Source organism: Plectropomus leopardus, chromosome 7 (assembly GCF_008729295.1).
Source record: "Plectropomus leopardus isolate mb chromosome 7, YSFRI_Pleo_2.0, whole genome shotgun sequence".
In the NCBI taxonomy this organism is placed as follows: Eukaryota; Metazoa; Chordata; class Actinopteri; order Perciformes; family Serranidae; genus Plectropomus; species Plectropomus leopardus.
The window spans coordinates 16802320-16825123 of NC_056469.1; the positions used below are offsets into that span (position 1 = coordinate 16802320).

Below are 22804 nucleotides of genomic sequence, written 5' to 3' on the forward strand. Positions count from 1 at the left end.
AAAAAAACCCTAAACTTTGATTCAGGTATAGTGGGAAGAAGCTTTTATTTCAAACTGTAAATTATTGGGCTCTTAAGGGATATCAACTGAAACTCATTGATTATTGTGAACATTTAAGGTTGTAATCTTCTGATTCAGGAAAAGCATTGAATAGTTGACACCTGCTCTGAGAACAATGCAACAAGAGCAAAGTTGTCTTTAGCAACCCAACAGCTCCATCTAGTGGAGATGAATTAAGTAAATTGCACAAAATTGAGCTCCATGAGCATTAAAATCAGGATTATGTACCAACTACAAAGAAATCATATGCTATTTTCAACCTGAATATCGAGACTTCTACTATGTCTCACAGGAGCATAACATTTGAATCAGCTGTGGTGAAAACAAATCTGAATAAACGAGGAGTCAGATACTCCCATATAAAACCTCACTGTTAAAAATGCACTTTGTGAGAAAAAATACCAAAACTGGATTAACTCTTTCTCTGGAGGATAAACTGGAGTTTTGTGTTTTAACTTAATCCAACAGTAAAAAAAAAAATTCCTCATGGGTTAATTTGTACTCCGGTGTATTGTAAAAAAGAACCGATGAGGAACTTTTTCTAACCGTGTTTACTATGTATCGTTTGCAAATGGTGAAAACATGTTAACAACTGTCCAGGACATGCTTATAATCAAAAGCCATTAAAAATGAATGTGTATGTTGTTTTGCTTTGATTTTGTCATTTAAAAAACAAAATAGTGACAATCCGTTTTGGTTTAACACTTTTTAAATTGTGTTGCACAAAGCTGAAGAAGACAAGATAAAAGTCATGGAGACACAAGAGATGTCTTCTCATCCCAAGGGCTTCTTCAGTTGTTTAGTTTTTGTCATGTTTTTAAGTTGGTGCCATATATAAGCCGAAGGCCTAAGAAAGAGTTGTCCACAGCCACATGTAAAGGGCATTTTGCACGTTCTCTTAACTTTACATTTACATTTACGCCCAGATTGAGATTTCTTCTGTGATTTGCCCTTAATGTGCTCAGCTAAGAGTTTTGCTCCAGTGAAAGTCTCCCCGCAGCTGACACAGATGTAGCTTACAGTCTCTGCATGCTGAACGCAATGCCGCAGCAGGTGCAGCCGGTGCTTAAAAGCTCGGCCACACTGGCACTGGTGTGTGCGGTGGCCTCGGTGGAGGTAGCGGTGGCTGATTATGAGGGAGGGCTGCCGGGAGATGGCGCCGCACTGCCTGCAGGGGTAAGTGGCCTTAGAGCGCCAGTCTGTGTTCATGCGTTTCATTAAAGCAATGTCATGGCTGTCGTTCTCAAACATGGCAATGATGGTGGGCATTGGTGGTGGGACTGGGTCAGAGGTTGCAGTAGATGAAATTGTGTGAGTGGCACTGGGAGGACGACATAAAGGTGCAGACTGACGGCTTGAAGGCTGGTTGTTTGGACCAAGGGCAAAGTCTTTTCCTGATCCAACAAGTGCAGCAGCAGAGGCCATGCATAAAGTGGCAGGAGGTCTACCCGGATGGGGCATGGGGGGTCTAACAGTGGACAGAGACTGTGCATGGTTATGGCCAGTAAAGAGATGTCCATTTATGACCTTATTAACCATATTTGGACGACTGATGGCTGCTGTGCCGTGGACACCTGGCAATATCCTTTTATCAGTCAACACTGACGGATTGGTTATGATGCACACCTTGGTGCTGACCACTGTCGTATGAACTCTGGTGACATGTTCTGACAAAGTTTTCTCCGAAGTGAAAAAGGATTTGCAAATGTTACACGCTTGCGGCATTGACTCGGCACAAAAGAGGACCAGAGGCGATTTGCTTCCCTTGGGACACGGATGGTGACGGTACAAGCTCTCCTGAGGGAAAACTTGGCCACAGATTTCACAGGAATACAGAGGCATGTAGTGCTCCTTAATGGACTCCTCAGTTAGAAAGATGTTCTTGCATACTGAACACTGGTATTTTACCCTTATACCACTACAGTGCAGCAAATGCAGCTTCATTGACCGAAATGGCCCTCTACCACACGCAGCACACATTGGATTATTAATGTTAGGAAGGGCTGCAAGTGTGTTTTTGGAGTGCATACTTCTAGAAGAGTCACTGGAATCATTGGTTGAACTTGAGCCTCCCTCTGATTCTGGATCATCTGGAGACAAGTCTGCAAGTTTAGAGCTTGTCTTATTTTCATCATCGGATTCAGAGCTTGTTGAATTGTCAGCTCTCTTACACTCACTTTCCATGACAATGTCTTTCTTATCATCTTCACCAGCGACATACTTTACACTGTTTTCAGGCATCTCAGGACTCTCAGACTTCATCTCAACTCTTTGTTGAGGCCTGAGCTCCGACAACGAGTTTGTGGTTTGCTGTGCTGTCATGTTATTAGGGACATTGTAACTACTCTTTATTTCACCTGTGACGGCAAATGTCAAAGGGCGAGCGTTTTGAAATGGTGTACAGTTTGTGTTTTGCTGTGCTGTCATGTTATTAATAACATGACTATTCTGTATCTGATCTTGTTGAAATTGTGCTGAGTTTGTGGTTTGCCTTGCTGTCACTTTACTAGGGACACTGTAACTATTCTGTATCTGATCAGTGACGGCAAAAGTCAAAGAGGGAGCTTTCTGAAATTTCGCTGGGCCTCTGCAATATCTCTCTGCATGCTTGTTTAAGTCCCACACATTACTGAAAGAATGATTGCACATTGAGCAGGAGGGTGGCAAGTGCACATTATCCAGGTGCATGAAGAGCGACGTCAGGCGTCGGAAAGTAACTGAGCAGATGTAGCAGGTGGCTTTGATATCATGGCTTTTGTAATGGGACATCAAGTTCGTTATTTTGCTGAATATTTTGCCGCATTCCCAACATTTTGCCTCTCTTTGGCAATCATCCACCTTCCTTTTTATGGATAAACACCATTCCTCACCACTGCTTGAGTCTTCAGACATAAGGAGCAGGTCAAGGCAAATCCCTCGTTGGTCTGCAATTTAAAACAGAATGAACAGAATTGTTTGAAAATGACTGAGGATAAATCCATATTGCAGGTTTCATACAAGCATATAGAGCGAACATCACAGCAGACAGCCATTTGGTCTTACGGAAGCAGTGTATAAGATTTAAGGGAATGTAGTGGCATCTAGCGGTAAGAATGGACAATTACAACTGGCTGACACCTCCCCCGTTGAGACTTCCTTCAGTATTCATGTTCACAGGGTTTTAACCAGGAGCCAAATTATCCGCAGAGGCCTCTTCCTTTCCAAAACAACAGAAACTGCTAACCACAGTGGCCAATGTAAAACCCAGAACTGCCCGATCGAGAGCCACTGTTTGGTTTGTCTATTCTAGGCTACCGTATAAACGTGGTGGTGCAACATGGAAGACTCTGGACACACACCTGCTCACACGAAGATAAGCATGGCTCATCCCACGATAAAACACAAGCGCTGTTCTTTTTAGGTGATAATTATAAACCAAAGAAAACATACTTAACATACAGACTATATTCCCTTTCTGCCAATATGTCCACCTACATCCTAAATACTATACCTTTAAGATAAATATTTCGCCAAAATAAAGCCACAATAATGTGTGGTTTACAGCTAAAAGAATACTATAGGCTAAAAAGTTGACTGACCAAAAAAGAATCAGGTCATAGCAGAATTCATAATTGCTATTTAATTTGAATCCAGAGATTTTTTGTCCCAAAATGTTAAAACCCACTGACCTGGTTACCCTCTGAATCCATCTATCTATCGCCAAAATAAGGACAAATTTTCAGTTTGTACTGTTAACTGGTTTATGACTAAATACCAGCAAAAGCAGCGCCATTGCCATCAGCCTCGGCTATATTTCATGTTTAGGGCTAAATGTTTGCAAGATAACACTCTAAACTATGATGGTGAGCATTGTATACCTGCTTAACATATCCATATTATTAGGTGTTGGGGAAAAATGATCCAGCATAGTGTCACAATATTTTTTTTGTAGAAGTATTGTTTGTTTTTCTAAATTATATAAATTATAAATATTACACGTAGAAATCAAACTTTTGGTAGCCTACTAGAATAATATAATCAATGGCTTTTTCAATCCACAAAGTGAGATAAACAGACTGAAAACGTTATAGTATTGTGTAAATCACAGTGTATTCTAACGCAATACTCAGCATATTGCAACTAACTGCAATAATATCATAACATGACTAAGGTATCGCGATAATGTCATATCGTGGGGCCTCTACACCCCTACATGTCAGCACTGTCAGCTCAAAGCCTCCCTGTGCTTAAGTACAGTACAGCATCAGAAAGACGCCAGCAGGCTGTCTCAGTGTTTTCACTTTATTGTTTACCTTCAATCCAATATCTTTGAATTCTGGCCAAATTAAGCAATTTCATAAGGTCACCTAAAGGTCGGGAAAGTTGTGCCAAGTTCACAATTTTCTGAGAGTTTACTTTTTTTCTAACTGTTTGTAGATTAAACTGTCAACAGAAAACACAAACAATGACGATTAATGATGATAAATAATGAAAGTTTCACCACACTGACACTGTTATCCCCTTTACGACCGCTTTCCCAATTGTAGCTAACGTTACATTATATTTTAGTGTGAAAAGACTACGTTTGAGTCACAGAGGACACTTATATGTACTTTCAACTGCACATGAAAAGAATACCTACCTCTGTCCACAAAGTACTGGACCAAAAAACTACCTCCTGCTGCACAGAGCAGAGGTGAAATAATGGGATTAATCCAGACTAGAAGGTGTCAACTCGCCCAAGTCAGTTACATGCGTTACTGTGCGTTACTTAAAAATAAAAACAGCTAATGTTAACGTCCACGTATATTTAATGTTTCAGGTTTTCGGAGTTCACCTCTCGCCAAGATTTGTTTTTGAAGCGCATCCACCTGTGCAGGTGACACTAGTTCAGATGCTGTTCAATACATTACAATAACAAGACACTTGAAATTTAATATTTGAAGACACCATCATGTTGTTGATGGCGTCCACAAGCCCAACTCCTCCATATCCGGTTAAAACCGGAAAAGGGGCGCCTACAACTCCCAGAATGCACCAGAGAGTTTCACTCATGGATGTATCATAGGGAAGTCGCACTTTTCCAAAAATAAAAAAACAATTGCAAATGCAAAACTACTACTGACATTAAATTTAATAAAAACTTTATAACAAGTTTAATTCACACGTATTTTACATTTTTAAAATCTGATGCTTTCGGCAGAAATTATACCAAATCGCTCCAAGGAGTCCAATAACTTGTGAAAGGCGTCTGAACGCAGCACTAAAAAAGTTATGTCGATCCAGATTTCAAGGGGTTAAAAAACATACCCTGGTTTCAAGTCAAAATGTTCCCTCCATCAGCGGAACTACCCATATCTGTACGATGTTTCATGACGACTTCATTTACTAGACGAACGAGGTGCGTTTGATTGGGAACCAAACGAATATCAGGCGGGTGGAGTTTCCTTTAGCCTTTGGTATTGGCGAACCAACGTCCAACATTGCGAAACGGGCAACGCCGAGCTACGAAAGAAGCGCACTAAGGGGAAGCTCCAGCCAACATGAATACACCGTAGGCGAGTGCTTTGGATTCACACTAATAAATGTCTTTAAACGCCAAAGGAAGGAATCGTCTCATGGTCGCTGACTTTAGCTGAGAGCACATTTCTAGTGTTGAAGATATTTCAGTGAAATTTACTTTATCTTTAGGTCTCACCTGCGTGGACTCGGCTCCCATCTTTAGCTAGCTGTCTGTTGTCATTAGCTGCTGTGGTGAACCAGCTGAGCAGAGACATGTCAGAGTCCGGCCACAGTCAGCCCGGGATGTACGGGCAGGGACGCCGGAGGAGGCGACGCCGGGGAGACAGAGATGCCGGACCACCGGGGCAAAATCTGTCCGGTCCCAGTCGAGACCGAGAGTATCAACCGAGGGAGCGAAGGGTGGCTATAATACAATCACATCCTCTCATTAATAAAGTCGGTGTTGCGGTGTTTTAACTCTGTGCAGAATAGTGACTCACTTAAATTTGTCTTTTCAGGATGGAAGCGAAGATCCACCAGGCCCACTCATTCAGAAGACCCCCATCATCCTTGCAAAACCCCCCGGAGAAAGGGTATGTCAGCCTGTCTCAGATACTAAACTCTTTTAACACTTCCCCTTACTGAACACAAACCATAATACCTTTCTCTAGAAGTTATCGCAAGACATTTTGACTGTGTCCCTGTTATCACCAAATACTTTTTAAGTTTTATCACCAGGAGCTGAATCATTGAGGTATCAAGGCCACACTGTGTGTGTGTGTTTGTGTGTGTGTGTGTGTATACTACCTGTACTACATACTACAAGTATAGCATACTGTAGATAACACATGCTACAGTTACAGCAGACTTCATATACTACATATTGCAAGTACTAGGGGTCCACAGATATTTGTCATTCAGAGCCAATACCTATTATCAGTCGTTAATATAGATAGCCGATAGTTGGAACCGATATGCATGCACAATACAAATTAAAATCTTTCCATCAATATTCAGAATTGGGAAAATAACAAACTCCAAAACAAAGTATGGCATATATGTGTGTATATAATATGCTATCAATCTTCTCATGTCTGTGTTTAACATACATAGGCCAAACAGTAGCACTAGTAGTAGTCGAAGTAGTACCAGTAGTGGTAATAGGATTAAAGGTTGCAGAATTGGATAATACCATGAAGATGCTGATATATATAATGTTTGCATGCTCCTTAAAGTTGCTGCTATAATCTCTTTTTTTGACATCCAAAGGCCAAACAGTACAACAGGGGTAGAAGAAGTAGTAGCAGCATTAGTAGCAGTACTAGTTTTAGTAGTAGAAGTAGTATTTGTAATAATAATATGGTAGGCCAAAATGAGAGGAGCTATCGCTTCTCCCCATCTGTGGATTGTAGATTTATACTGCCTACTACAAGTACTGCATTCTGCATGTACTACATGCTATAGGCATGCTGGAGGTACTAAAATGTGGTGGACGATAAGGAATAGGAAATAAGCGTGACAACTAATATTCTGCATACTTTCTGCATCAGGCACACAGAATAATTATGATATCAGAATATGTACTTTTACATGAACTAGTTTTGCAGATGCTTTTGTCCAAAGCAATGTAAGGTACCGATGCATTTACAGTTCTTTCCACAATTTAAGGCTACGTTCACAATGCCGAAACAAATGAGTCACAGTTCATAAGTGATAATAACATAAAACACAGTTCATAATATGTATTAAGCTGTTTTACCTCTCTGGTCATCTGATTCATTGATTTGTGCTGTTGTTGGATCCTTTTCCAGGCCAAGCCGTCACAGAATGCACCCATCAGTGGAGCTCCGGTCCTGGAGAAGCCCATCATGCTAATGAAAGCCAGGGACGACGGAGGGAAGCCAGGGACCCCTCCAGAAACGGCAGCTCAGCCCTCTGGACCAGGGCCCTCCAAGATGGAGAGGGAGGGGCAGAGGCCCACTCAGCCTGTTTACCAGATCCAAAACAGAGGAATGGGAGCTTCTGCATCGAGCAGCGCCGTGGACCGTGAGTTATTGTAGATTTCACAAATGTAACTTTAATTTGTATTATAAAGTTCATTTACTGTGACAAAAACTCAGTTTGGATGAGCTCATTAAGGTCAATCTATGTGCACAGAAAAAAGGAAAGTAAACCTTAAATCTTTCCATATGACTTCAGCCATGGTCGGTCAGTCTAAACTCCTCCCTCCGGAGAAGATGAAGCACAGCATTAAGCTCGTGGATGATCAGATGAATTGGTGTGACACTGCCATGGAGGTGAGTTCATGTGCAGCCATCCTATTATATGCTTTCTGAATGTTTTTAATACACTGTGCTGTGTGGCACGCAATGGGAGTTGTGTTTTGTTGTCATGTGTTGCAGTATCTGAGGGACCAGACAGATATGTTGGTGGTGGGAGTCATTGGCCTGCAGGGAAGTGGGAAATCTACCATCATGTCACTGTTATCTGCCAACACGCCTGAGGAAGATCAAAGGTGAGGTTGTTTAAGGAGGCCCGCAGTTAGAAGATGCTGACAAGAATGAGGCGCTCCCATGATGATGGAAAATGTCATCGTGTATGTAAGAGGGATTTAAAACAACTGATAATGTGTTCTTGATGCCAATTGACTGAATGAGGCCTGGAATTTAAATTTTATAAAAAATCCATCAGTTGGACTCACAGTACTGTTGTTGTACTACTAAGACCTACCTGCACTACACATTGGTCTAAAACTATAGCATCAATACACTAGTGACAGCACATGTAAATTATATAATCTAAAAAGTATTTAAATGTGTCGAACAGGACTAGAATGGCAGAATACAAAAGCATTTTGTATAGTTTTTTTTTTGTAGGTGATGCCAGATTCCTAACAGGATATTGTTCAAGGGAAAATATGTTTTGGCTGCTTGATTCTGAAAAAAAAAAAAAATATATATGATTTTTTTTTATCAACATTGAGATCACGATTATTAAACACAGTTACTCATGGACTTTAGAAACATAAAGTATTTATTGAAAAAACATGTCTTTTTAACAGTGGGTTTTCTTGAGAGCTGGATGGGGAGGTAGTTGCATTATAAAGACTGGCTTTGATCAATGACTGTGTTGTGGTGGAAGAATTTAAGGGAGATTTGCTTTTTTTTCAGTTCTTTTGCTCCTCTATTGTTTGGCCATAGACCATTTTGCGATTGAATTTCAGATGATTAAACAAATTGATGGTTTTGCCTTGTGGTGCAGATCTTTCATAGTATTTGTTGTTGTTCCTCTTCAGCCTAATTTAAACTTAAGTGTTTCCAAACAGCTGATTGCTTTTACTTTTCTTGTTGACCAAAGGCTCAAGGTGAACTTAACATGCCACAGCCTGGCTGAGAGCAAGTTTGGGCATTTCGCACCTGAAATGCACCACTGTAAAGGAAAGTGGTGTGCTGCATTTACAACAAAAGAAAAAATGAGAACATACCTTACCTTGTATTCATAATCGTTGGAAGCCAAAATTGTCCATTAGCCCAGCCCTAAAACTCATGTCTGCTTAAGATAAGTTAGGAGTTTACTGTCAGCTTGTCTTTCTTATAATTTACTCTTCATATTGTTCAATTGGAATGGAAGAAGTGTTTCAAAAACAGCTCATCCTCACCACTTAAAAATTAAAATGCAAAATCAGATAACACAAACAAATCGCACAATTCTGTTTGTTTCTTCATCAAAATTTTTATTTTTAAACTGCACATTAAAAAAGTGGTGGTACTCTTGCTAAACACACGGGGGCGATAGAGCAAATCCATCTGTGTCTGTAGAATGAAGCGTGAGTAGAGTGTTTAACTCATTATATATATATTTTTTTAAATGATCAGTTTTATGTGTGATATTGTCCAATGTCCAAATATCAGAAAACCACATAATTGAGGACCGTTCTTTTAGAAAAAACAAATAAATAAGTATCAACATAAATAATTATTTAGAATTTCATGCCCTATCCATGCATCCCTTAAATGTTAACATTTATCTTTTAGCTTAACTAATGCAGGGACTTGAATTGCTGTAATACGTGTTTGTTTGCACAGGGGTTATGTGTTCAGAGCGCAGACACAAGAAATCAAGGAACGAGGAGGAAACCAGAGCACAGGCATCGATTTCTTCATCACACAAGAGAGAGTCATCTTCTTGGATACACAGGTCTGAATGAAGTATAGAATGAAGCAGATACAGTGACAATTTGTTTTGTCTTTCTCTGTTGTCTTATTCATTTGTAATGGAATTGTTTGTTTGTTTATTAAGATTCCCACTAGCTTCTGTTTTAGACAGTAGCTACTCTTCCTGGGGTCTCCATTATTCTCCTTTGCAATCTTTCATGTACAAGATTACACAAATACACAAATACACATAACAAAGCATACATACTCACAGTTTGACAAAACACATTACAGCACCAATACAACACGCAACAATCAGCACAGACTCAACGATTGTCTAATACAAACAGCAGCTCTACAAAATAATCTCACTCCTCAATAGCTGATTAAAATAGAATACCTAGAAACCATCAGGTGTCTATTAGACAAATTGTATTGCCACCTTGAAAAGAAAGAAGTTACAGGTAGCCTTTAAAACACTGTATTTGGTTATAGATTGATTAATTGTGCGTAAATTCGTTATTTGTTTCTTCAGCCAATGCTCAGCCCATCTATTCTCGACCACCTCATCAACAACGATCGCAAGTTGCCTCCAGAGTACAACCTCCCTCACACATATGTTGAGATGCAGGTCAGTGGCTGACCTGCAGATGACAGCGGGTGTTTGCACTTGTTGTTTATGTGAGCATGAGTGCAGAAGCTCACAGGGTCAATATGTGCCTCAGGTCCTGGGGTACATTGTTTAATGATAGTTACAAGTTTATTTCTTCTGTCCTCACTCTTTCACATGTAATCTGTCAACAGTCTCTGCAGATCGCCGCATTTCTGTTCACCGTGTGCCATGTGGTCATTGTTGTTCAAGACTGGTTCACTGACTTAAATCTGTACAGGTAGGTACTTCCTTGTCTACCATGAATACTGCCCAGGCTCACAAGAGAAAAGCTCTGAAAGCCCCCCCCCCCTCCAGGAATGTTGAGCATTTCATTTTGTATCTTGAGAGGATATTTGTCTTCTGCTTTTTCATAAGTTCAATAATGTTTATCTCTCAGTTGGTCTTGTACACAACAAATGCGAGCAGAGCCTGACTTGCAATGTACCCGTCAAACATGTGCTCATTGATCTTGTCTAGTGCATCATTACCTGTGAACAGCAAATTGTAATAATTACTCTGAATAACTCAAATCTCATGATAAGACACATTCCTTGTGTTTACTTTTTCCTAATTTAAAGCTCACACAATTAAAAATTACATCTCTGTATGGAAAGCATTAGCTGTAATCAGCTTGCTGGCAGCCAGATGGCACATTACACTGATCTTGGAAGTTTATACATTTATTTAAACCAAATATAACAACTTATATATCTTTAAAAGGTTAGGAGTCAAAGAACAGTTTCAAGTATTACTTAAGACAATATTACATGCCCATATGGTGTATGCTAGGGTAGGCAGAAATTTGGAATAGGCAAAAAAGAGAAAGAAAAAATAAAAATACACCTCCCTCTTTCTACTTATGCCTTTCTGTCCTACGCCCCTCCTCCCAGAGGATTAATAAATATTTAGATTTGTGTGCTTTATAAAATAACCAAGTGTTTGATTGAAGTTATCTTATTTAATTGTAGAATAAGGTGCAGTGCATTCACTCAAAGCTCTCTCTGCTTAGCACACAGACCACAAATGAGACTAGAATTAGCCAGGGCTGGAAATTAGCACCAGCCAAATGCTGGTAAAATATGCACGTGGCTGCTAGATTTGCTTCACTCACAAGCCAAAGAACAATGACAATCTACTGAGTGGCTGGTAGATTTTGGAATCTACCGGTCGGACAACAAATTTAATTTTCAACACTGTCTCCAGCTAACTTCTACTATATAAACATGAACTTGAAGCTGGAGCCATGAGCCTTTAGCTCCCGCTAGCAGAAGGCTAAACTATTGACAACATTTCCTTTTTGTTTTATTTAATTTATTGTGAGAATCTTTTAAGTTCTCTTTTTGATAAGTCTCATGGATTCAGATGTCAGTACCACACTGGAAGTTAACTGATGTTTGTGGACAGGTTTCTTCAGACTGCTGAAATGCTGAAACCTTCTACTCCGTCTGCAAGCCACGACAGCACTGGCTCCTCAGGCAATGACGATGGAGCAGAGTACTATCCTCACATAGGTGACCTTTTAACGCAGAAACACACAATCTAACGCACCTACCAGGTTTAATGCAATCAAAACAAAAGTGTCTCCTCCTTAAATTCCTCCAGTGTTTCTCCAGAATAAGGCCAGACGAGATGATTTCTGCCCAAGGAATCTGAAGAACATGCATATGGTGGTGGACAAATTAATGACCCACTCTCATCTCAAATACAAAGGTTCAAAACTTCAAAAATATTCTCTTCATTCATAAATATATTCTGGGACGATATTGTTGATATGACTGGTTTTTAATGTGGTGATTTGACTAAAACAGTAGTTTTTTCATGATGTTATTCTTGCACTCCTCCCATATTATGTGGTTGGTTTCAGGTACATTGTCCATGCTCGACTGCAATATCTTTCCTGGCCTGGGGCAGGACTATCTGGCAACTGAAGTCAACATGTTCCTCCTTCCTATGCAGGAAAACGATGGGGAAGATAATCTGACTAAAGCAGGTTACAGAGAATTTATCATCACAAAAGGCAAACTCAGTTGTCCACTTGTATATTGTGTAAGATGTGAATGAATCTTTGGGCCGTGTTTAGGGTCGGGAACATATCCGCTCTTCTCCCTGCTCCCGGGATACAGAGGACATCCTGCCTTCTCCACCATGGTTTCAAAACTCCGCAGCCAAATACTGGCCATGCCCCGCTGTCAGCTGTCACATACCATCCTCACTGAGAAAAACTGGTAAACGTCATTCTTCTTTGTTCACTTTTCTTTTATAATAACATTAACTTAATTTCTATGGTGCTTTATCGGACAAAACAACATAATTCAAATGAACACAGCAATAGAAATTTTATAACAGTATGGATGTCATTTCCTCTGGGCATGTGGCTACATGGTTGCTGTGGGCTGCTGACTAAGATGCATACCACATAAACCGAAACATCCTTGGATTTTTATTGCACTTCAGCCTCCACACATTTTCCGTCTGCCTCTCTATTATACATTATCAATTAAAAGGACAATGCTAGAAAGTATCGTCTCTCTCAAAATATAAAATCATTAAATCACTGGTTTCACCGTTTCATCTAGGTGAATACAATTTGTGGTCTGTTATGTTGTTTTTACAGGTTCCATTATGCAGCTCGAATCTGGGATGGGGTGAAAAAGTCTTCGGCCCTCTCTGAATACAGCCGCCTGCTCTGCTAACCTGTTGGTTTATCTGCTGTTCTCCACAAGACCAGATTCAAGATGTTATGTCTGATAATCAGGTCACAGAGAGAAGACCTTGGCACTGAAAGTTGAGATGGTTGTTTGCACCCTACAGAAGGGACAAGTGAACCCTGCCAGTGTTGAAGAGTCTGATATAAAGCAGGACACCTTCTCTAAGCTTTGGCGGGAGAAACAACCTGCAGACTCTTGGCACTCTGCGTCAGTAAGCTGCACAGCCCTGCCATGTTGAACAGACGCAGCAGCAGCAGCCTGTACAGCAGTGGTGAGCAAAAGGGAAGTAACCAGTTGTCTGCACATGTTCAAGCAGGATGTGATAATTTATTTTTATGCAAGACATGAGAATATCTGGGGGTATCTTTTCTTTCAACCCTCCAAAAGGGAGTAATGTACAGTTACCCAGAAAATAAAAGGAAACTGTTGGAAAAGATTTTATGTGTGGTTCTTTTTTATTGCACTCTAACAGGAAAATAATGGCATAAGTCAACACTGACATATTGATTTTAAACCTTTTACATTATAGAGATGACATCAAGCATGCTGTGAGAACGGTCGTCGGTAGCTTTTGTTTCTGTTAAAACATAACCGAAACCTCAGTTGGTGGTTAAACCTGTTTGAGCGTGTCCTTCCACTTTCTTCCATAACGGTACACACCTCAAAGTTAAACTTACAGTCATGGCCAAAAATATCGGCACCCTTGCAATTCTGTCAGATAATACACCACCAGAAAATTGTTGAAATTACAAATGTTTTGTTATTCACATGTTTATTTCTTTTGTTTGCATGGGAACAACACAAAAAAACTGAGAAAAAAAGTGAAACCTGATACAGTTGCACAAGTCCCAGTTCTGGTCATCACAGTAGCTGCCAGATTAGAAACTACATGCAGTAGCCAGGTGGAATTAGATTTCCATGTCACACCTTTCTATTGTGTTTTGTGAAAATTCAAAACATTTTCAGCTACAGTAACTGCCTAACACACTAAGAGAGGTGTACATACTGGAGTTGTTACTCAACTACCTATGACATTTACCATGCTGACCTGCTTCAAGTGAATCAAGTCAATTCTACAGTGAAGTAGACCTGACATCAGATGACAGCCACTGTAATCTAAAAGTCAGACTTTAGCTAATCCTGAGACTTCTCCCACATTTGCATTGTTCTTTCATATCATCGCCATCACTGGGTTTAAGGGATTTGTACAGCTTTTTATCAGCTTTTATAAGGGGAACTGGAGTGATGACATTTCTAACAGCTCAGGGTATCACACATCCTGTTCTGCTAACCTGTTGGTTTATCTGCTGTTCTACACAAGACCAGATTCAAGATGTTATGTCTGATAATCAGGTCACAGAGAGAAGACCTTGGCACTGAAAGTTGAGATGGTTGTTTGCACCCTACAGAAGGGACAAGTGAACCCTGCCAGTGTTGAAGAGTCTGATATAAAGCAGGACACCTTCTCTAAGCTTTGGCGGGAGAAACAACCTGCAGACTCTTGGCACTCTGCGTCAGTAAGCTGCACAGCCCTGCCATGTTGAACAGATGCAGCAGCAGCAGCCTGTACAGCAGTGGTCAGCAAAAGGGAAGTAACCAGTTGTCTGCACATGTTCAAGCAGGATGTGATAATTTATTTTATTTGCAAAACATGAGAATATCTGGGGGTATCTTTTCTTTCAACCCTCCAAAAGGGAGTAATGTACAGTTACCCAGAAAATAAAAGGAAACTGTTGGAAAAGATTTTATGTGTGGTTCTTTTTTATTGCACTCTAACAGGAAAATAATGGCATAAGTCAACACTGACATATTGATTTTAAACCTTTTACATTATAGAGATGACATCAAGCATGCTGTGAGAACGGTCGTCGGTAGCTTTTGTTTCTGTTAAAACATAACCGGAAACTCAGTTAAGTTAAACCTGTTTGAGCTTGTCCTTCCACTTTCTTCCATAACGGTACACACCTCAAAGTTAAACTTACAGTCATGGCCAAAAATATCGGCACCCTTGCAATTCTGTCAGATAATACACCACCAGAAAATTGTTGAAATTACAAATGTTTTGTTATTCACATGTTTATTTCTTTTGTTTGCATGGGAACAACACAAAAAAACTGAGAAAAAAAGTGAAACCTGATACAGTTGCACAAGTCCCAGTTCTGGTCATCACAGTAGCTGCCAGATTAGAAACTACATGCAGTAGCCAGGTGGAATTAGATTTCCATGTCACACCTTTCTATTGTGTTTTGTGAAAATTCAAAACATTTTCAGCTACAGTAACTGCCTAACACACTAAGAGAGGTGTACATACTGGAGTTGTTACTCAACTACCTATGACATTTACCATGCTGACCTGCTTCAAGTGAATCAAGTCAATTCTACAGTGAAGTAGACCTGACATCAGATGACAGCCACTGTAATCTAAAAGTCAGACTTTAGCTAATCCTGAGACTTCTCCCACATTTGCATTGTTCTTTCATATCATCGCCATCACTGGGTTTAAGGGATCTGTACAGCTTTTTATCAGCTTTTATAAGGGGAACTGGAGTGATGACATTAATAACAGCTCAGGGTGTCACACAACCCCAACAAGAACTCCAGCGTAACTCAAAAATATATCTGAGAATTTTGAAATTCTCACAATCCTCTCTGAAACAAACTATATATGTTTTGGATACAACAATGGAGTTATAGCAAGAATGCATAATGTCAATCAATGAACTATCTGTGTCTGCACTTCCTTTACTGAAAGTGTGAAAGATTTCACAAAAAAATGCCCTGGTGGCACCAATTTTAGCAGGAATTACCACAGGGGCTGTTTTGAGTGTATTTCCAGGTGTTAATATGTCTGTCTGTCTGTGTGCCTGAACAGATTTTGTCAAGGCAATAGTCTCTGTGCAAGATGCTGTCACAAAACTTTATATACAGTAAAAATCAAAGTAAAGTTTAAGTTCTAGGATGAGTGTCGTCCAAGCATGGGGGCCAGGCGTAGGGGGGCAGGATGTAGGGACACCATTTTTACCATAACACCATACCATTTTACCACCATATTTTACTTTCTTTCTTTCTTTCTTTCTTTCTTTCTTTCTTTCTTCTGCTATGCTCGAATTCTGTGGCTGCTTCAGATGCGTTTTATTCACTGTGCAGTGGAGACAGAAGTTCACAGCAAAGGTGTGGACTTCTATCTAGCGAACAGCATTCAGAACAAGGGTGACAGGACCTGAACTGTTAAGAGGCTCATGGGGCACAGGTGTGTGAGCCTCATTCCTGATCTGTGAGCACTCCAGCACACCAAACCTGGGTCCAAACAGTCCTGAGGTAGTGGCAGTGTGACAAAGTGCTGGTTGCTGTTTAGTTTACATCACAGATTACTCAGTTCATTTTAGATAGTTTGACCTGTATTTTAGTACCTATGAACCTGGTGTTTTCACATTATATAATTTGGCCTCCATTCAAAAACGTTTGGACACCCCTGAATTAATGTCACCAGGACCACATTTTGCCCTGATGATACACACACAGACTCACAAGGTGAAAACAATATCAACTGTTGTACGACTGTATCTTTTGTTAACACTGACCCAGCAGTCCTTAGTATTTTGTTGCTTGTTTCACTTCAGTTTCATTTCAGGTGAAAGGCTTTTTTTAAGAATCATTACTGTCAAGGGAAGAATAGGGAGGTGTCTGAGTATAAAGACAACCCCTTCCCAGGAAAACTATATAAGCTGTAAAAGCTCAAACTGAAATTCAGTTGTGTCCCACCATCACAAAATGCATCTCCTCCCGCTGATCTTTGGGATTGTGCTTCTTCCTCAAGGCAAGTTTTGTTCTGTTATTGGATGTTTAACTGTTTGTGGTCATTTACCTATGTGAATGCTACAGACATGGTTCACATGTCAAATAGCAGTGTTGTGTCTACAGGACAGCTGATAGTCTTTGTTACTCACCTGCAGTTTTTGCAGATGATTTGGAGTCTTTTCTGTTGTAACTGGAAAAAACTCAAATATTGATCAGATGGCACCACCTTAATTTTTTTGTGGCTGTGTTCATTTTGAAGAATTTACTTCAGCATTAAAATGTTAAAATTATTTAGGCCTTCTGTTGTAGGAAAAAAGCCGATTTATTTTTAAGTATCTGAGTTTTGTGTTTCCTCAGCCTACACTCTGAAATGTTTTACGTGTGAACCGGAAAGCACAGGAACCTGCACAGTCACAAAAGAATGTCCTTTGCAGGGGCATCAGTGTGCTGCAGTAAAAATCATTTCATATGCAGGTATGGTCAGGTATGGTGCAATGCATTGTTTTTAGTGTAAAACTGCTTGGTACCGATCCAATTTACCCAGGTTCCTCTTTTCTTGCAGGTGGTTCAAAAGTTTTTGATGTCAGTGCAAAGACTTGTGCTTTGGCTGAAGAGTGTGTTGAGGGTTCAGTCAACTTTGGAATTGCCAAAACTGCAATTACATCCAAGTGTTGCACCTCTGAGCTCTGCAACACTCAACCTGCCCCTGGTAATATACTCATTTTGTTTGTTTATGTAATACTTATTTGCACTGAGACCTATGGCAATTGACAATTGCATGAGCAAAAGCTGTTAAAAACTAAAAACTACTGTCCATAAAAGTTAGTGTTGGTTGCATGTATCATGTTTCAGATGTCAAAGGAATGACTATTTATATTAGAAAATAAAGAGATATTAGATATTTTCATTTAATTACCACCAAGATGATGTGACACGAAGGGCATGACACTTCTAACTGCCACAATGCGGCTCTCTCTCTCTCTCTCTCTCTCTCTCTCTCTCTCTGTGTGTGTGTGTGCGTGAGTGAGTGAGTGAGAGAGAGAGAATTTCTAGGCTCAAGTGAATCTTGTTTTATAACCTTTAGGTTGTTGTGTTATGTTATGTTTTCAACAAATGGCATACATCATTGAATATTATCAGCCAAGACACCAGAAGAAAATGTTAGTATTGTACGTTTTTGCAGACCATGGATATGTTACCGTTGTGCATTTGATATGTAGGTTATCAGTGTTTTTTAAGTGACATACACGAGCTGACTTTGACATCGGGAGTTTGAGGGCATGGAAGATGGTATGACACCTAGGCGAGATGGCTTCCCAGCTGCAAACCACTGTTCAAAAGCAAAAAAATGACAAAAACAATTGTTTTTTAGTGAGTCATCACAGTGTTTTTAGAGGCTAGTAAAAGTGATTATTTTTTTAATGACTGTGTTTCCACCAGGAATAGTGCCACCGAAAGCAGTTTCAGCTGGGATTGTGCCCCCAGAACTGGGTATTTTAAATCAAAACATGACTTTTTCCCAACCATAACCAAGAGGTTTTCGTGCCTGTTTCTTTGTCAATAGGAGACAGTTTTATAGCTCAGTTTCAGATGTTAGCCACTGCTCCTACGTCAGCTCATGCTAACTGAGCAGAGGAGAGCTGCACATGAAGGATTGCTGACGATCCACGGTTACTGCCCCATTACCATCACAAAAAGAATTCTATGGTAAACACTAAATGCGCATAATAACAGGCCCCAAGTCCCAGGTAGCATCACAGCTATTTTCCAGTGTTTACTTGCCCATGCAATTTCATTGCAATAAAAGCCTAAAAACATATACATTTTGCAATTTTTTTTTAGAAAAGCTGCTGAGAAATCAGACATTTCAGGCTGCAGCAATCCCCCAAAAAGGCCAGCAAAGTCCTGGGGAGCTTTGTAAAGTTTCAGCATATCTGCTGTCATACAAATTTAGCATAGCCTATCTGCGGTCTGCAGAAATGTACAATGCAAAGATTTTCTGGCGACTGGGTTGATTTTGTTTATCTGTTCGTTTGAAAGCTATTCATCTGCAGGAAAAAAAACAACAACAACAAATATCCATTAAAAAAGCTACGAAAAAGGAACTAAAGAAGAGAAGCGCATTGTATTCTCCCCTCAATCCCTACATCTCCAAACAATATGAACAATGTATGTTCTATGTTACAGAGCCCATCAAGTCCAATCCAAATGGAAAACAGTGCTTCACCTGCAATGGACAAGATTGCACAGCAACTATAAATTGTGAAGGCAACGAGGACTACTGCATCTCATCACAAGGTAACTGGCCAAACACATTAAACAGCTGTTCCACTCAGGCTATTTCCTCTGCTCAGGGGGATGCTCAGTGATTTTAGTAGATGTATTATAACCTAAGGCTCGCACACTAACATTGTATTCATTCTCTCAGTGAATGTAGGAGATCAAAAGATGGCCATGAAGGGCTGCGCTTCCAAAATGATCTGCTCAGGTATACAATCTGCACAGCTATCATCTATTGGAGCCGATATTCGCTGCTGTCAGGGCAACTTCTGCAACAGCGCCAGCAGCACCAATGCTGGCCTTCTGCTCCTGCTGGCACCACTGGTCTCGTTCATGTTGCTCTTTTAAACAGTGGAAGTGGCAGCGTCACTGCAGCACATGGCAAACAGCTTTTCTTCTCATCTTTGCATGGGCTCAGCTCACACACCCCTGTCCTTATCCTTTTAGCCGATGAGTGAGAAAACTTCAGCAAGCAAAGCATAAAAATGTAATTTAGTAAAGTTGTGTCTTCTATTTGTCTCTTGCCTCATACCAGACAACTTCTTTAGCTATAGCTACTGTTTTGAACAGACTAATTGTGAACAACAGCTCTTTTCCCTTTTTAAGTAAAACAAGAAGAATGTGAGAAACATGTTGAAGCACAATGTTTTGATTACAATTATCGCAAATATTTTGATATTACTGATAAAATGCTGAATAAATACACTTCTTAAAATTCTGCTGCGTATTCTGATTGTATTTTTGTGCTTTCTTTAAGTGCTTTAAATCTAATCTCAATCTTACATAAAACACATTTGTATCAAATAACCATTCAGGATACTGAAGTTAGTGCATGGAATAGCTTGCCGTAACTAAAAGAGTGTGCATAGGCCTGAATCAGGCCTACAATCTGCATTAGCTGTTTCCAGATTCTGATTTAAGGTAAAAGAAAACTTAACAGCTTTTAATATGTATAATATTAGACACACAATACATCTGACCTTACGTCCATCAATATATAATAAATACTGACCAGGCCTTCCTTGTGAGTCAAACAACTGGCAACAAAAATCTATTTAGGCATAGTATCATGAGAATGAGAATTAGAGAACATTCACACACTATTTTAATGGTTTCTTTTTTGTTACCTTGCAAGTGTGGTCCTTACCACAACCCCAGTAAACCGCTTCATCTGTACAATCTTTTCACTGTACACTCATCTGTACAGTGCTGCAACATGCTTGGATGCCTCAGAATTGTACAGATAAGCAGTGTGATGGGGCAACTTTTTTAAACCCACTTGAGTTTTTGCAAAGTTGCTTTAAGTCTAAAGCACAAACTATTTTTAGGCAAGCTAGGTATGTTATAGCTACCTGGGTTACAAGGATAAAAATGTGCACGTCCACGTCAAGTGTGCGGACTACTTTCTGTTTTTATATCTACTTGGGTTCAAATATAATTTGGCTTAAATGATACAAATACTGAGAAATGTCCAAATGTGACATGAACAAGTGACTAAATCGAACTTTGAGATCCTTTTTCTTGAAGGTCTTTGCATAATATGACAAACTAAACTGTACTGACATCAAAATGATGAGACAAATAAATTGTAAATGAACTGACCCACTAACGGCTAATGCAAATTAATTTGATCATCCCAGATGATGATTCTGAAGATATGTATATTAATGTTATCAGATTAAGCGCAGGCAGGAATTTGACTTATTAGGGAGTGTTTATTGTAATAAAGTTTTGGTAAACGAGAAGCCTCTCATTAACAGCTTTTTTGCTGTTGATTTCTACCCCACAACTGTTTAGCCTGTGTCCATCTCCATATTGTGTGTCTGTTAGTCATATACAACAGGCAGGAGGTTTGAGTCTGAAACAACTATGAATAGTGCAACACCATCTTCTGGGCAAAGTTTTTATAGCAGGCAGTTTTTTAAACTCTTCAGGAACTTTTCATTGAATTGCACTGATTCCTGTTTGGCCACTTGATCTGAGACAGCAGTGGAGACAAAAAACAAAAACAAAAAACAAACAATTAATGCAATTAGAATTGTACGGAGCCCCTCTGGTAACATTGGATGAAAAAAAAAATGTGTGGCCACGTATTACTATCTCGTGGCCACGAGATAATAACTTGTGGCCAGGAGATCCCTTGGTTTAAGCCCATGCATTTTGAGCAGCCGAATTAAGTGTCTCTTGCTAAGAATTACTCCATGCCTTGCCGCAAGTGACTTAAGTATGTCATTGTAATTCATTCCTATATTAAAATAAAATGAAATTAAATAAAACGTCTAAATGTTGAATGAATGGAAGTTAGTCCTCCTCTCTGCTGTGCTGTGTATCTGAGCTGTTATTTAACACAGCCTGCTGCTGCCGCTGCTGCCGCTGCTGCTGCGGGGCAGATGCTGCTCGGACCGGGCGGTGTTTACGGCGGCTCTCTCAACTTCGTCGCTCGCTTTGACATGAAAGTTTAAATCAAAAAGTCTCCAGAGAGTTTGGACAGTCGTCTGATTTTACCAGAAAGTTGGCAACACTCATATAGCATATACAGGAATCCACTGTCGTGGGGGTAAGGGCGGAAACATCTGGTGACGCAACCAGGAAATCCTCCGAAGGCTAGACTGTCCCAATTAACAACCGGTAATGCGCGTAGGCTGCGTCCTCCGAAGGATGCAGACCCTGAATTGGGACACAGCTCCTGGATTGGGACACAGCTCCAGTGTGTTTGAGGCGAGCCGACGGCGGCGTGTTCTTCATAATTCGGCCGGGTTCGGAGTGCGGGGTGCGGACCCAATTGGATGTTAAACCTGCATAACGCGCCTGGGTGTGTGTGTACACGTGTGTGTGAGTGTAGCCTATGCTACATGCTGAAAAGAGGGTCACAGGAAGAAAGATCAGAGTCCAAAGTGGCCGTGTTTCTGCTAAAAACCCGTCCGACCGAACCGAAACCAGCCCAGTGTTTCTCCGCACACAAACACACACAGTGATCCACACGTTATAGCCTAAACACACACGAACACACACACTCATGCTTGCACACACACACACAGACACACACACACACACACACACACACACACACACACACAGGCACGCACACAGTAAAAAAAAAAAATGTAAACAAAAAAAGACAAAACAATGCCTGTGTCACTCAACCCCCCCAATATTCAACTCAAAGTTAAGCCCTTGACTACAATAACTATCTCGTGGCCGCGCGTTATTATCTCGTGGCCACGAGATAGTAACCCGTGGCCACGTATTATTTTTTTTTTCGTCTAATGTCACCAGAGGGGCTCCGTAGAAATGTGTCTGGGGATCCTTTGAATGTAGAAGCTCTCATTAGTTGGGGAGCAGGTGGATCCAAATGCAGAGGAGGGCAGGCAGCAGGGACTCAAAAGATCACTTTTTATTTCGAGGAAATCGCAACTGAAAAACAGGGCTTAAAGACAGTGAAAAGGGGTTGTGGTGTAGGCGGAGAAAAAGGGCGGAGAAGCTCAGGTGAGAGGAATAAGGGGAGCTCATTGACTGGGAGAAACTATGGAGCAGAAAGGACTAAGGAGGCGGAGTCAGGAAAGGTGTGCAGATGGGTAAACAAGAAATCAGAACAGCTATGTGAACTAAAACACAAACAAACAAACAAACAAAAAGCTTTGTTAACATCAACAAGGAGCGGAACAGCACTT

General features: G+C 40.3%; 3 protein-coding genes across 5 annotated transcripts; 2 read left to right on the forward strand and 1 right to left on the reverse strand.

Moving 5' to 3' along the window:
- Nucleotides 1–20: 20 nt before the first annotated feature.
- On the reverse strand, nucleotides 21–4989 carry si:dkey-79d12.4 (zinc finger protein with KRAB and SCAN domains 8). The gene is made up of 2 exons (XM_042490514.1): nucleotides 4682–4989; nucleotides 21–2984 (listed from the first exon to the last, which is right to left on the reverse strand). Exon 2 carries the CDS (start codon nucleotides 2950–2952, stop codon nucleotides 835–837), a length of 2118 nt encoding a protein of 705 aa, XP_042346448.1. The 5' UTR covers nucleotides 2953–2984; nucleotides 4682–4989; the 3' UTR covers nucleotides 21–834.
- A 561-nt stretch (nucleotides 4990–5550) lies between these two features.
- On the forward strand, nucleotides 5551–13471 carry smg9 (SMG9 nonsense mediated mRNA decay factor). 2 transcript variants are annotated; one of them, XM_042490525.1, is made up of 13 exons: nucleotides 5551–5961; nucleotides 6060–6134; nucleotides 7353–7587; nucleotides 7699–7838; nucleotides 7944–8056; nucleotides 9627–9738; nucleotides 10231–10326; nucleotides 10500–10585; nucleotides 11752–11858; nucleotides 11950–12057; nucleotides 12212–12337; nucleotides 12428–12572; nucleotides 12962–13471. In XM_042490525.1, exons 1-13 carry the CDS (start codon nucleotides 5815–5817, stop codon nucleotides 13038–13040), a joined length of 1569 nt encoding a protein of 522 aa, XP_042346459.1. In that variant the 5' UTR covers nucleotides 5551–5814; the 3' UTR covers nucleotides 13041–13471. The 2 variants fall into 2 exon arrangements, with proteins under 2 accessions (XP_042346459.1, XP_042346460.1); XM_042490526.1 differs by having other exon boundaries at nucleotides 7741–7838.
- Nucleotides 13472–16805: 3334 nt separating this feature from the next.
- On the forward strand, nucleotides 16806–19851 carry LOC121946118 (urokinase plasminogen activator surface receptor-like). Of its 2 annotated transcripts, XM_042490559.1 has the most exons (5): nucleotides 16806–16872; nucleotides 17211–17327; nucleotides 17416–17562; nucleotides 19041–19151; nucleotides 19282–19851. In XM_042490559.1, exons 1-5 carry the CDS (start codon nucleotides 16827–16829, stop codon nucleotides 19479–19481), a joined length of 621 nt encoding a protein of 206 aa, XP_042346493.1. In that variant the 5' UTR covers nucleotides 16806–16826; the 3' UTR covers nucleotides 19482–19851. The 2 variants fall into 2 exon arrangements, with proteins under 2 accessions (XP_042346493.1, XP_042346494.1); XM_042490560.1 differs by lacking the exon at nucleotides 17211–17327.
- The last annotated feature ends 2953 nt before the right edge of the window (nucleotides 19852–22804 follow it).